This window comes from Cannabis sativa, chromosome 3 (assembly GCF_029168945.1).
Source record: "Cannabis sativa cultivar Pink pepper isolate KNU-18-1 chromosome 3, ASM2916894v1, whole genome shotgun sequence".
In the NCBI taxonomy this organism is placed as follows: domain Eukaryota; kingdom Viridiplantae; phylum Streptophyta; class Magnoliopsida; order Rosales; family Cannabaceae; genus Cannabis; species Cannabis sativa.
In genome coordinates this window covers 49,846,740-49,859,345 of record NC_083603.1, presented here as the reverse complement: position 1 = coordinate 49,859,345, position 12,606 = coordinate 49,846,740, and the positions used below count along the sequence as shown (strand labels likewise).

Genomic DNA, 12,606 nt, shown 5'->3' with positions numbered 1-12,606 from the left:
ATCTATTTTCTTCACATTTAAGTCATTGCTTAATGAAAATTCATAAATAAGACATAGTCTAATTTTGGAATTATAATTGATTAATTAAAATCAATTATCTGAGTCTTACAAGCAGTATTATCTCAACTAGTGTGGGGACCATAGGCCTATATAATCAAGCTTCTAATAATTAGCTCTAGAATTTACCAAGTAAATTCTCCAACTTATTAATTCCTCCTTGCGCTACTATAGATTCAGAATTACACTCTTATTATATAGAACGTTCTATATGTTCCACGATATAGATACGCTATGAGTTATCCATTGTTATAATTCTAATAATCAATGATCCTCTATAGATGATCTACATCGAGAAGGGACAAATTTACCATTCAACCCTTCAATGTATTTTATCCTTAAACCACTTAGCTACCTATAAATGATATTTCAGTATACTAATATAATTACTGAAATGAGTACTCAACTATTTATCTCTATTAAGCCAAGCTCGAAGGAAATTATCATTTTAGTTCTATGTCCAGACAGAACCTATAGATTTCGTATCTATAATTAGTGCTCCCACTCAATTGAACTACCATGTCCTTAATCTGTATGTCACGAGAAGATCCATTGGTCAACTTTAACAAACAAATTAAAGAATATAAATAATACAACTAAACTAGAACCTAACCATCTTAGGATTAAGATCATTTGATCTAAGATGAACTATGTAATATTGAATTAGATATATATTACATTAAGTTTGTTATATCTTATCCAAGTTCAATTCGGTCACTTTCGATGCATACTCCATACATCCAACCCAAGCTTACTTTAATCAATACCTTAGAAATGGCATATCACTTATCTAAGGTACAAGTAAACTACATTGTAGATTATCATATCAGTTAAATCCTGTGTACTGATAAATCATAAGAATTCATTTAATCACACAATCTTGATTACTTTCCACTGTGTTGATATCACAATAATCAAGAATATCAATATGATAAGGATTTGGATGAATTTAAAAATCAAACAAATGATCATAAAATAAACATGTGAACCAAATAACACATTAAACAAGTAATGAAATAAATCTATTTCTTTATTGATAAATGAATATAGAAGATTACATTGAAATAGAGTTTTATTCAGGGTACAAAACCCAACACTCTACTTATCTGGTCAGGGTATTAATGGTCCCACACCACGAGCTCCGGGGATTCTGAGTGGTCACTACTAACTTCTTAATCCTCAAAGCTCAAATTCAAAAGGCTTTCACCAGATGAAGATGAATTTGCACTAAGCTAATGATGATTCTCGTATAGGATTTGAAGGAGATCCTGTTCGATATGATGTTCACCTCCCTAGAACTCACCACGGTTAATCTATAAAAAGAGGGAGACAAAAGGTGAGAGCTGGACAAGTAAAAAGAAGGAGAAACATGTCTGATATTTGGGAGTTCCATTCCAAAATGGAACTCCTAAATCCAAAATTTTGAAATTACGAAGAATATTTGGAATTTTTTTTTGGAAACCTATGAATGGGTGAATTTAGATAATTTCAAGCCAAAATGGTAAGAAATTATAGGCTTAAAGTTCTGTGCGTATGTTAGTTAGAGTTAAAAGCCCTAGTACCTCTACTCTCAGATTAGTTAAGAACAATTCAAGAACCCAAAATTTTGCAGTAAGAAATTCATAATATAATGCATGCATTTAAAGAAAATTGCATAAAAGAGAAGAAAAGATAACTTACTCACTATTCCCAGCTTTCTGAATGTGCTCAGAGAGTTTCAGCAATGGAGACTCCAAGAAGATTTCTTCATGAATTTGGGAATGAAAAGAGAGAATATTTTTGCTCGTGTTTCCTGAAAAATAAAATTCCTAAAAGAGTTTCAATGAAGCTCAAATCCCATTTTATAAGCACTTAAAGGGATAATTAATTAATTCAAATTTTGAATTTTTAGGGTTTCTTCCCAAAAAGGAACGTTAGTACTCTTTATAACAGTACGATGTCACGCATGATGTATCAACTGTCAGTGCAAGATTCGAGGTACATCTTTCAAGATGATATTAAATGTCCCAGATATTGAAGAGACATTCGCTCAGTCACGTTAGATCAAAGATAAAATTAGAACACACGTCACCCATCCGATCAGCTTCGTGGTTAAGTAAGTCTACGTGCAACTAAGAAGATCCCGCTCAAACTTGAGGGGCAAATGTTATCCAAATTTCTACACAAGGTGACATGTCATCCATCTAGGTGACACATGGAACCCATTGTGGGATTTTATGGCCTAAATAAAACCTAATTTTATTGTAATCTTATTTACTTTTAATAAAAATCAAAAAATATATCTTGACCTTGTCATATGCTTTGTTCATATATTTTATACATGATTATAGGTTTAATATATAAATTTTATTAAATCCCAAATATATAATTATTCACAATTACAGTGATTGACCACAGTGAAAAGTAATTGTGATTATATGCTTCAAACTATTTAGTCCTATGATTTATAAATTTACTGAATTTACACTAACATGATAATTAGCGATGTGGTTTACTCTTGTATAAGTGGAATGTCCTTTTCAGGGCATTAGCAAAGTAAATTAGTATCAGATGTATCAGCTATACATCGGACTGGGCCAATATTGACAGTGGAAAAGATATCATAGACTTACCGTTATGTCTTTTATAAGTCAATATCACTTAGTTGATCTTAGGTCAATTGATCTTAATCCTGAGATGGTTAAGATCTAGCTTAATTGTACTATACGGGTTCTTTGACTTGTTTGTTAAAGCTAACCAATTGATTGGCCCAATACTTACATCTTGAGAACTCAGTAGTTCAATTGAGTGGGAGCATTAATTATAGATATAGAATCTATAGCTTCTAAAACTCATAGAAGTGAAATGATAGTTTCCTTAGAGGTTGATGTTATACCCGAAATTCGGCTACACTTCAGAAAGTGACACGTGTCTTGCAATGGAATATAAACTACTTGATATAATAAAATTATATCATATAATGCAAAAATGAATAACTCGTTAATAAATGATTAATGGAACATATTCATAACTCGCTGACTACATAGTTTTAAGTGAGATAAAGATAAGAGGCTATTGAAACTTTTATTGATGAGACACACATCTGCCTCAGAGTACACATCCAAAGAAGATAATTCATTTATTCAAAGTAAAGTGAATACAATCATACAAAGCAACCTTGAGTTATGAATAGCGAGACAGCCACCTCGCAATTCTAACTAAAGAAACTTGATGAGGCAAACCATTTGCTAACACTTAGCGTTTTTTCCACATTATGATAGACAAGGATAAAAACTCGGAGTTAAGTGAGATACAATTATCCAAATCAGCAGAAATCATCTAAAAGGATAAGAACAAAAAACAGTTAAGCAGTTATCCAATATAATCCCACATGCATTTAAATGAAACATGGGAATTGTCCATGTTTCATGAACGGTTACATTTTAAATCGAACCCAAGTGTAAATAACTGCCAATCTATATTCCTATAAATAGGGGCAGATTCCACAAAAAAGGGACGAAGAATTTTAGAGAGAAAAAAGAGATATTATCAATTAAATATTGTATCTTGATTCAAAAAAAATATCATAAATAAGATAGATTCGTGGAGTGTGCAGATTCAACTACAAAACCACGTAAAATATCTAGTGTTATTTACACATTTATTATCTCTCATTATTTTTGTGACAAATTTATTACGTAAAGGCTTATTATTTTTAGTTAACAAAAATCTGCGTTAACAGTTGACTAAACGTGTTTAAATGATTTAGGCCTGATTTCAGTAATTATATTAGTTTTTTAAAATATCATTTATAAGTAGCTAAGTATTTTAAAATAAAATACATTAAAGGTAAAACGGTAATTTAGTCCCTATTCAATGTAGACCATCTATATATAGAAGATTATTGATTATTTAGATTGTAACAATGAATACTTTATAACGTATCTATATTTGGTACATAGAGTGTTCTATGTAATCAGGAGTGAAATTCCAAATCTATAGTGGAGTCAGGAGGACTTAATAAGCTAGAAAATTTACTTGGTAAATTTTAGATCTACTTACTAGGAGCTTGGTTACATAAACCCATGGTCTTCACACTAACTATGATGATGTTATTTTGTAGTCTCAATTAATTGATTTATTTAATCAATGAGGATTCTAAATAATGACGGCCTTATTTATGACTTTTACTAAGGAATGACATAATTGAGAAGAAAAGAGAAATAAAGGTTTATTTGTTAACTAAGATACTTTGTGGGTCTAATCAAAAATATATTTAAATTCTATTTTATTTGATAATTATTAAAATAAAATTGATATTTAAATAATTAGATGAGAATAGTGCTAAAAATAGAAAAAGACACATTGTTTCATTAGTTGAAATAAAGTGGGAAAAATCTTACTCTAAAGCCCATATGTAAATTCGACACTAAGAGTAAGATTCAACCCAAGTCTTTATTCCAAGCTCATCTCATTTAAACCTAACCCTAAGTGAAGCCTATAAAAAGAAAGAGAAGAGAGCTTTGTATGATGATGAGTTTCTAAAATAGAAACTCCTAAAATCTCACTTCTTCTTCTCTTTAATTTTCGAACATTTAGAGGCTATTTTTTCTTGGATTTTTTCATGAAATTTTGTGCCCTTTAGTGTTGAGAACTTGTGTACACATTTCAAAGCAATACCCAGCATAGTGAGGAAGACTATGTAGTCCAATTGTCACCAGAAAGAGAATTCAAGTTCAGATCTTGATCATATTCTGCAATAGAAAGGATCAAGGGTTAGAGTTCTGAACGGAAGGAGTCATATTATTCTGTTACCATCAATGTAAGGGTTTTTATACCTTAATGTGTTTATTTGTCGTTTTTTGGGAATTTTATATTTAGAATGTTAGATTATAGAATTATAATCCAACATAAATGTTAGTAAATCTAGATCCTGGTAAATAAATTTTCAACACACATTTCATAACCTGGATGAGCAATTCTACTCCTAACGAACCATACATGAAGATTTAATGCTCAAGGTCACAATGAGAAGTTGTGACATCTGAGTAGAGTACGCATAAACATTTGACCAACTTCCATTAAGCAGGTGGCTCGCATGCACCGACCAATGAATGCGAGTTAGCAATTTTAAAGATATATCCTATATATTTTCATGCTTGCAGGACATGACATTATTCCTAAATTTGTGGGATAGATTCATATCATTAGAGAAGATAGACAACCTGCTTAGTTTTCTATTTTGCTTATTGTAAGTATAGAAAATAAATTAGTTTCTCATTTTTTTTTTTACTATTTTTGAAAAATCAATTTGATGTCATTAATCCTTATAAATAGTGGATTATCTCACTATTTAGAAGGACGGATTTTATTCTGAAAAAATAGTGATGAGAGAAATTTAGATTTAAGAGTTAATTATTCAGAGATCACTATAATAATTTTAGAGAAAGATCAAGAGTTTTTTTCTCTCACAAGGCAATACAACTAAATAGGGGTTGATTATTATTAGTAAAAAAAAAAAATTATAAAAGCTAAAGCAAAGAGCTTGAGAGATTAAAAAAGAAATTATACCACCATTTTTTTTGAGATAAAAAAGAAATTATACCACCATTTAAAAATAATAATAATAATAATAATAATAATAATAATAATAATAATAATAATAAAATAAAGTCAAGATTCTATCCTACTGAATCAATGCAATATACACAGATTTGAAAATCACAGTGAATTTCTTTGCAGCTCAACAAACCATGCCGGGCCCCGGTCCGCACCTAATGTACGCCATGAGCTCGGGACTGGGCTTGACTACCCTCTCCAATGGCCGGTTTACTCCACACCATACCTTAACGTACACCATTAACGCCTTTTTTGGTCCGGACATCGGCTCCTTCTCCGAGTGGCTCAGCTCCACCGTTGGCATCGGCTTCGGTTCGGCCCTCGCCGATGCCATACATCACCCCTTCTATTACGTCCTCATCCTTGGTCTTCCTCTTTCTTTCTTCTACTCTTGGCTCTCCAGATTTTTTATCCAAAAGGGTGTCCTTCATTCAATTTCTGGGGTAAGTTTCTCTGTTGTCCCTTTCGTTTGTTTAAGTAATTAATGTTTTGGGAAATTGGCCAGTTTGAGCATATTCTAATTGAGCTAGTTTGATCTTTGTTATCTTTGTGTTTTTGGGGTTTGCTCAATTTCTGTGTATCATCGATAATCTACCAAATTGGTTATATTTTTAATTAATTATGAATAAACAATTTGTGCATATAAATTTGGACCATTTGGGTTGTTTTATTGCTACCATGTGTACTGGGTTTGAGTGGAATTGCTGATCTGGGTTTTGGTTTAGCTAAGCTAAGTAGATTATTGCTTGCAGTGTTTGGAAATATATTTGGTTGTGTTCTGATGGCTGAAGTTCTTTCTTTTTTGACAAAGATGTTTTGCGTGATTATTGCTATATTACATTACATTTTTGATCTTAAACTCCTGTTGGTTGTTTTTGATTGTACAGGTACCCCTTTCTAAAAGGCAATGTTTGCTTTTGGTGTCAGCTGGTTCTTTATCCCATTTTTTCTTAGATCACTTGTTTGAGGTAATAATATTTGAAGTTGATATGCCTTGTTGTTTAACCTTCTGGTTCTACTTCTTCAGAATATTGAATAGCATAATACTAAGCTTTAACCTTCTGTAGTTGGTTAAATGTTTAGACTTCAATTTCAAGTCAAACGAAGTGAACAGTTTCTCCTATGATCTTTTTATACTTGAAAGTCCTTGGAAGAAAAGAGTTATGTTGTAAACCGTTGTGGACTTAGGCCTGTGTTTGACATCTACAAAGAGATCAGTTTAGGAAAATTAACTATGTTTTTGCTGCTTTGTGAAAGTGGTAGGGACTGCCTTACATTTGACATTGCTGGTCATTGTGGATAGCCAAGGAGATGGATTTAAGTATACTTTGGCTTATCATAATTTTTCTTTGCCCATCTGTTTTCAATTCCAAATTTTATACTGGTTTATCACTCATAGTGTGATTCAAATGGATGTTTGTTTTTTTTTTTTTAATCTTTCTCTCTTTCTATCATGCAGGAAAATGGACACACAACTATGTATACTTGGATATTAAGCACTGGTTGGTGGAAGAACCGAGCACCTAATAACCCAGATGCTATTGTTATAGTTGGTTTTTTATGTACTTGCCTAATCGGTGGCTTCATCTACATCAATAGGTATTTCCTTTTTAATTTTCATATCGAGTTTAGTTTTTGTTTTCCCATTCTTATTATGGTTCTTGACATTTGTGTTTCAATTCCTTTGTTACGCAGAGTTAAACCCTTCAACGCAATAAAACAACAATCAAACCAGTCTGTGAAACTTATTCTTGCTGTAGCTAGCTTGTACTGTTTATGGTGTTTTAGCCAGATATACTGGGTAAATCCTCGCCGAGCCGCAGTTGGTGAAGAGGCTGATCTTGGAGTTCTTGTGTTCTTAGCCACATTTTTCTTTCTTCCTCACTACTTCTGTATATCGTCAATGCACACAAAAGATCTTGAAGCAGAGCAAATCCCTTTATAGCACTTATTTATCTTCACAGGAAGAGGACCTTACACACCTATGCTTCATTATTCTTCTGTGCAGCAATGATCATAATTTCAAAGGTGTATACAAACTCCTATGTCTTCTCATATTACAAGCTTTCTAAACCTGTGAATTTTCTTTAGATTTTGGTTCACTTCTGGTTGTAACTTTGTGATTTATTAGAATTGGAACTTAGACCTTCTAACATATTCTACATTTGAGAAAATCACATCACATTGAATTAAATTAATAAACAGATATATTATATTGCAGTTCTTAATTAGATATACAAGCCAACCATATTCAAATGTGAAAATATATCAATAATATTATTTGATCGTAATTGTTTCTCTTTCTTAATATTAATATTAGTTAATGCTTTTTTGTTATTAAAAATGCACAATATTGTCATTTCCTAAATATGTAATACTAAAAGGTAAAACCATTAATTGGCGCGCAATTTCCGTAATAATGTGATGATCATCATCCTAACAGAAAAAACAACCAAGAGACTTGTTCCTTTCATTTACCATTGGCTCAAATCTCTCAAATTCTTTCTCTTTCGAAAAAGAATGAAATAATTCATAATTAAGGCCACGATGCTCAGTTCACGTCCTTACACTGCGACAGCGGCTGCAACAGTCATCTCGTCCTCCTCATCTAAGTTCCGCCACTTTGTAAGGCCACCTCTACAGCCATTATCGACACTGAGGAAAAAGATCCCTTGGTGGAACCAAATTTTGGACCCTGGTTCAGAGGTTGTGGCCAAATGGAACCATGTGTTCCTCGTGACCTGCCTAATCGCCATGTTCATCGACCCTCTCTACTTCTACTTGCCGGTCATTGGCGGACCCGTCTGCATGGAGATAGATTTGGGCCTTGGCATCCTCGTCACCTTCTTCCGCACCGTAGCCGACACCTTCTATTTCCTCCACATTGTCATGAAGTTTCGAACAGCCTTCGTCGCCCCAAGTTCTCGTGTCTTTGGCCGTGGCGAGCTCGTCACTGATCCTTGGGCCATCGCCGTTCGGTACCTCAAGTCTGACTTCTTCATTGATCTGGCAGCTTCCCTTCCTCTCCCCCAGGTCAGACTTCTCATCAATTATTAGTAATTTGATCGATTTTATGGTATTGTTGATTAAAAATGTGTACTTTTTGGGTGTAGATTATGATATGGTTTGTAATTCCAGCAGTGAAAAATCCGACAGCGGCTCATGCTAATCACACCCTATCTCTTATTGTTCTCGTTCAATATGTTCCTCGGTTTTTTCTTATATTTCCTCTAAACCAAAGGATCATCAAAACAACAGGTGCTATAGCCAAGACTGCTTGGGCAGGGGCAGCATACAATCTCCTCCTCTACAATCTAGCTAGTCATGTAAGTAATTTAATGCTTTGACATATAATAACATTAATTAATACTATTTCTAAAATAGACATATATATATTTACAATGAACATTAAAATGTTAGGTTTCTTGTATCCTTTCAAAAATTTCTCTAGTATTTTTAGAATGTGTACAGGGGTGTGTTTGAGAAAAAGGGGATACCTTAAAGAGTAGGGAGGTAGCTAGTTCGTCTTGGTGATTTGGTTTTAGCTACATATTAATAAAAATATTTTATGATTGTGGTCAGTGCAGGTTGTTGGAGCATGTTGGTACGTATTGTCGATTCAAAGACAGTACCAATGTTGGAAGCAAGAATGTGACAAGGAAATAAATTTCACACATTCTCCTTCGTGTCAGCCTAAATTTCTTGATTGCAAAAATATGGGCGACCCCGAGCGCAGATTTTGGCTGCAGAGAACCCAAGTTCTTTCTAGCTGTGATGCACTTAACGATGCTAACAACTTCGAGTTTGGAATGTTTGCTGATGCTTTCACCAGTGAAATTGCTTCTTCACATTTCATCGAAAAGTATTTCTATTGTCTTTGGTGGGGTTTGAGAAGTTTAAGGTACGTATGATTTTCGTTTATTAGTTCGATCGTCAATTAGCTTTCCCACGTAAGATAAGTACAATTATAAAACAAAAGTAATTCAATTTAGTTAGGATCGGATATTAAGTTCGGTGTCTTTTATAAAAGATGAAGAAATGAAATTTCTAATAAGAAAAATGCTAGTGATAAAAGTTTATAATTGGGCCATTTATATATATAAAAAGAATTGGGTATATTAAAACTATAATTTCATTCTGAATTTTTTTTAACATGGGTTCTTAAATTTTCAATTATAAATTTTGTATTTATGTATGTATAATAATAATAAAAATATAAGCCTTTTCTTTCAAAAAAAAAAAAAATGTGCCTTAGAATGGCCCAAGGTGCCTTGGTGATACAGTGGTGTTGAACACCTTAAAATTAATAACTATCATATTGTAAGAAAGAATGAAAGAAAAAGAAAAAAAAAAAGGAAAATGAAAAGGAAATTGAGAAAGTAGAATTATACAATGACCAAGCTCCATAACAAGTATTGTATAATACAACAAATTTACTTAATTATTCAGAAGAAAAATAAAACAAATTCACTTAATTGATTTCTTTATATTGATGGCCTGAAAAATAAACAAAACTAAAAACTCTAAGCAAGTAAATTATAAAGTAAATATTCGACTATAAAAGCAAAAGTATAATAAGATCAACAAAATTCAACTAGGAAAGAAAAAAGTATGGTATGATCAGCAATTTCTTTTTTGAGAGTAATGTATATATATATATATATTTTTTTTTAATTTATAATGGAAAGGATTATAAAGTCCATATACAACTTCCAAGAAGATGAACATAGGCACAGTTACACAGTTACAAAGTTCAACCAAAATATCTTAAGAGGCTAATTACCACCAAAATGACAAACTTTGAGTGAAGAATATCCATTTTACTTATAAAATTGTTATTAGATTTCAGCACACTCGTAATGAAAATTGGTTTTGAGATGGAACATCATTTTATAATCTTTCTAGACATTAGCGATGTGAGACTATCTAACAAATTTTGAACATATTTGCAGTTCATATGGACAAAACATTGTGGCAAGTTATGCAATCAATGGTGAGATACTATTTAGCCTCCTTATTTGCTCTGCGGGTCTAGTTCTCTTCTCACATCTCATTGGTAACATGCAGGTATGTAAAATATTATATATTAGTTAATCATATTCTAAACCATCTATCTATCCCTCAAATGCATATACATAATAAATATGATGATATTGGATTAATATGTATTATACTGTCTATGAAGTCATATTTGCAATCAACAACGGCTAGACTGGAAGAATGGAGGGTGAGAAGAAGAGATACTGAAGAGTGGATGAGACACCGTCAACTGCCTCTAGAACTACAAGATAGAGTTCGTCGTTTCGTACAATACAAGTGGATTGCCACGAGAGGAGTCGATGAAGAATCCATTTTACACGATCTTCCTTTGGATCTCAGGCGTCAAATCCAAAGACATCTCTGTCTTGCTCTTGTTCGTCGTGTAAGTAACAAATCTACTCTAACTTATATAAAAGTCACACTTAGGAACCACACGACTAAGAAATATTAACACTAATCACAAATATTAATTACTAAAAGGGAGAAGGATTTTTATTTTTGTTAGGTTCCATTCTTTGCCCAAATGGATGACCAACTCCTAGATGCAATATGTGAGAGACTAGTGTCATCCTTGAACACAAAAGACACGTACATAGTCAGAGAGGGTGACCCTGTGAACGAGATGCTCTTCATTATCAGAGGTCACCTAGAGAGCTCCACCACTGATGGTGGACGCTCTGGTTTCTTCAACTCCATAGCACTCAGGTCGGGCGACTTTTGTGGCGAGGAGCTTTTGACTTGGGCTCTCATGCCTACTTCTAGCCTCAACCTTCCTTGCTCCACTCGAACTGTTCGGTCTATAACAGAAGTTGAGGCTTTTGCTCTCCGGGCCGAGGACCTCAAGTTTGTGGCTAGTCAGTTTAGGAGGCTGCATAGCAAGAGGCTGCAGCAGGCGTTTCGATACTACTCCCAGCAGTGGAGGACTTGGGCGGCTTGTTATGTACAAGTGGCTTGGAGAAGGTGGTGGAAGAGGAAGATGGCGCATGAGTTGACAAGACAAGAAGAGTTGTATCAGTACTATTATTCGGACCAAGAATATTGTGGTGATAATAATCATGATCATGATCATGATCAGAGCTGTTCAACGATGGATGATGATACTACCCATCAGAGGCAACAACTTGGGGCTACTGTTTTGGCTTCTAAGTTTGCTGCAAATACTAGAAAAACTGCTAATATTTCTCATAAAGGAGTGACGTCTAATCTTAAGCCTGATGCTATGCCTAAAAAGTTATTTAAGCCTGAGGATCCTGATTTTTCTGCGGATTTATGATTTAAGAAAAAGTAGACTATATAGTAATTAGTTATGTTGATTTTCCAATTATAAAAAAGTTGGTATTGTGAAGAACTTTTTTATTTTTTTTAATGAACAAAATAAATCTTGTACACCAAGCATTGTAATGTAGTGTAACAGTTATATTTTTTTTTTGAAAATGGTCACAATCCATTAATCAGCCAAATCGGCACTAATCAATGTTTGAAGAACAGTCGGAGCTGACAGTGCGCAACTATTAGCAGATTGCTTAATAAAATAAACCAATAAAAGAAGGTATACGAACAGAGCTATCCAAAGCTTGAAGGGCTAAAAGATAGTCTGTTTCAATAATAATGTCTTAAACAACCTTTCTCTTGATCCAACTTAAGGCCTCTTTGATGCTAACAATCTTCGCAAGCTCGGGTTGAACACCCCCTGGAGTATACACCGAGAAAGCTTCAACCAAGAAACCACCCTCATCCTAATAACAACACCAGAACTGTACGCATTTGCAGCCTCAAATACAACACTGTTGACATTAATCTTGAGTTTATGAGTAGTAGGTTTTGTCTAATGCTCGCGGCTATTGAAAATTCCAGGGGTACTGGTATTGACTCAAATTTTCTTGAGTAAGCTTGTTTCCATTGAGCCAAAAC

General features: G+C 33.4%; 2 protein-coding genes across 3 annotated transcripts; both read left to right on the top strand.

Annotated features, from left to right (window-relative positions):
• The first annotated feature begins 5,688 nt into the window (after positions 1 to 5,688).
• On the top strand, positions 5,689 to 7,875 carry LOC115709643 (uncharacterized). Of its 2 annotated transcripts, XM_030637804.2 has the most exons (4): positions 5,689 to 6,098; positions 6,543 to 6,623; positions 7,115 to 7,254; positions 7,351 to 7,875. In XM_030637804.2, the coding sequence occupies exons 1-4, from the start codon at positions 5,790 to 5,792 to the stop codon at positions 7,598 to 7,600; spliced, it is 780 nt and encodes a 259-aa protein (XP_030493664.2). In that variant the 5' UTR covers positions 5,689 to 5,789; the 3' UTR covers positions 7,601 to 7,875. The 2 variants fall into 2 exon arrangements, with proteins under 2 accessions (XP_030493664.2, XP_060968008.1); XM_061112025.1 differs by having other exon boundaries at positions 7,115 to 7,875.
• Positions 7,876 to 7,996: 121 nt separating this feature from the next.
• Positions 7,997 to 12,129, top strand: LOC115709631 (probable cyclic nucleotide-gated ion channel 16). Its single transcript, XM_030637780.2, has 6 exons — positions 7,997 to 8,688; positions 8,769 to 8,981; positions 9,243 to 9,556; positions 10,608 to 10,722; positions 10,841 to 11,077; positions 11,201 to 12,129. The coding sequence occupies exons 1-6, from the start codon at positions 8,203 to 8,205 to the stop codon at positions 11,966 to 11,968; spliced, it is 2,133 nt and encodes a 710-aa protein (XP_030493640.2). The 5' UTR covers positions 7,997 to 8,202; the 3' UTR covers positions 11,969 to 12,129.
• The last annotated feature ends 477 nt before the right edge of the window (positions 12,130 to 12,606 follow it).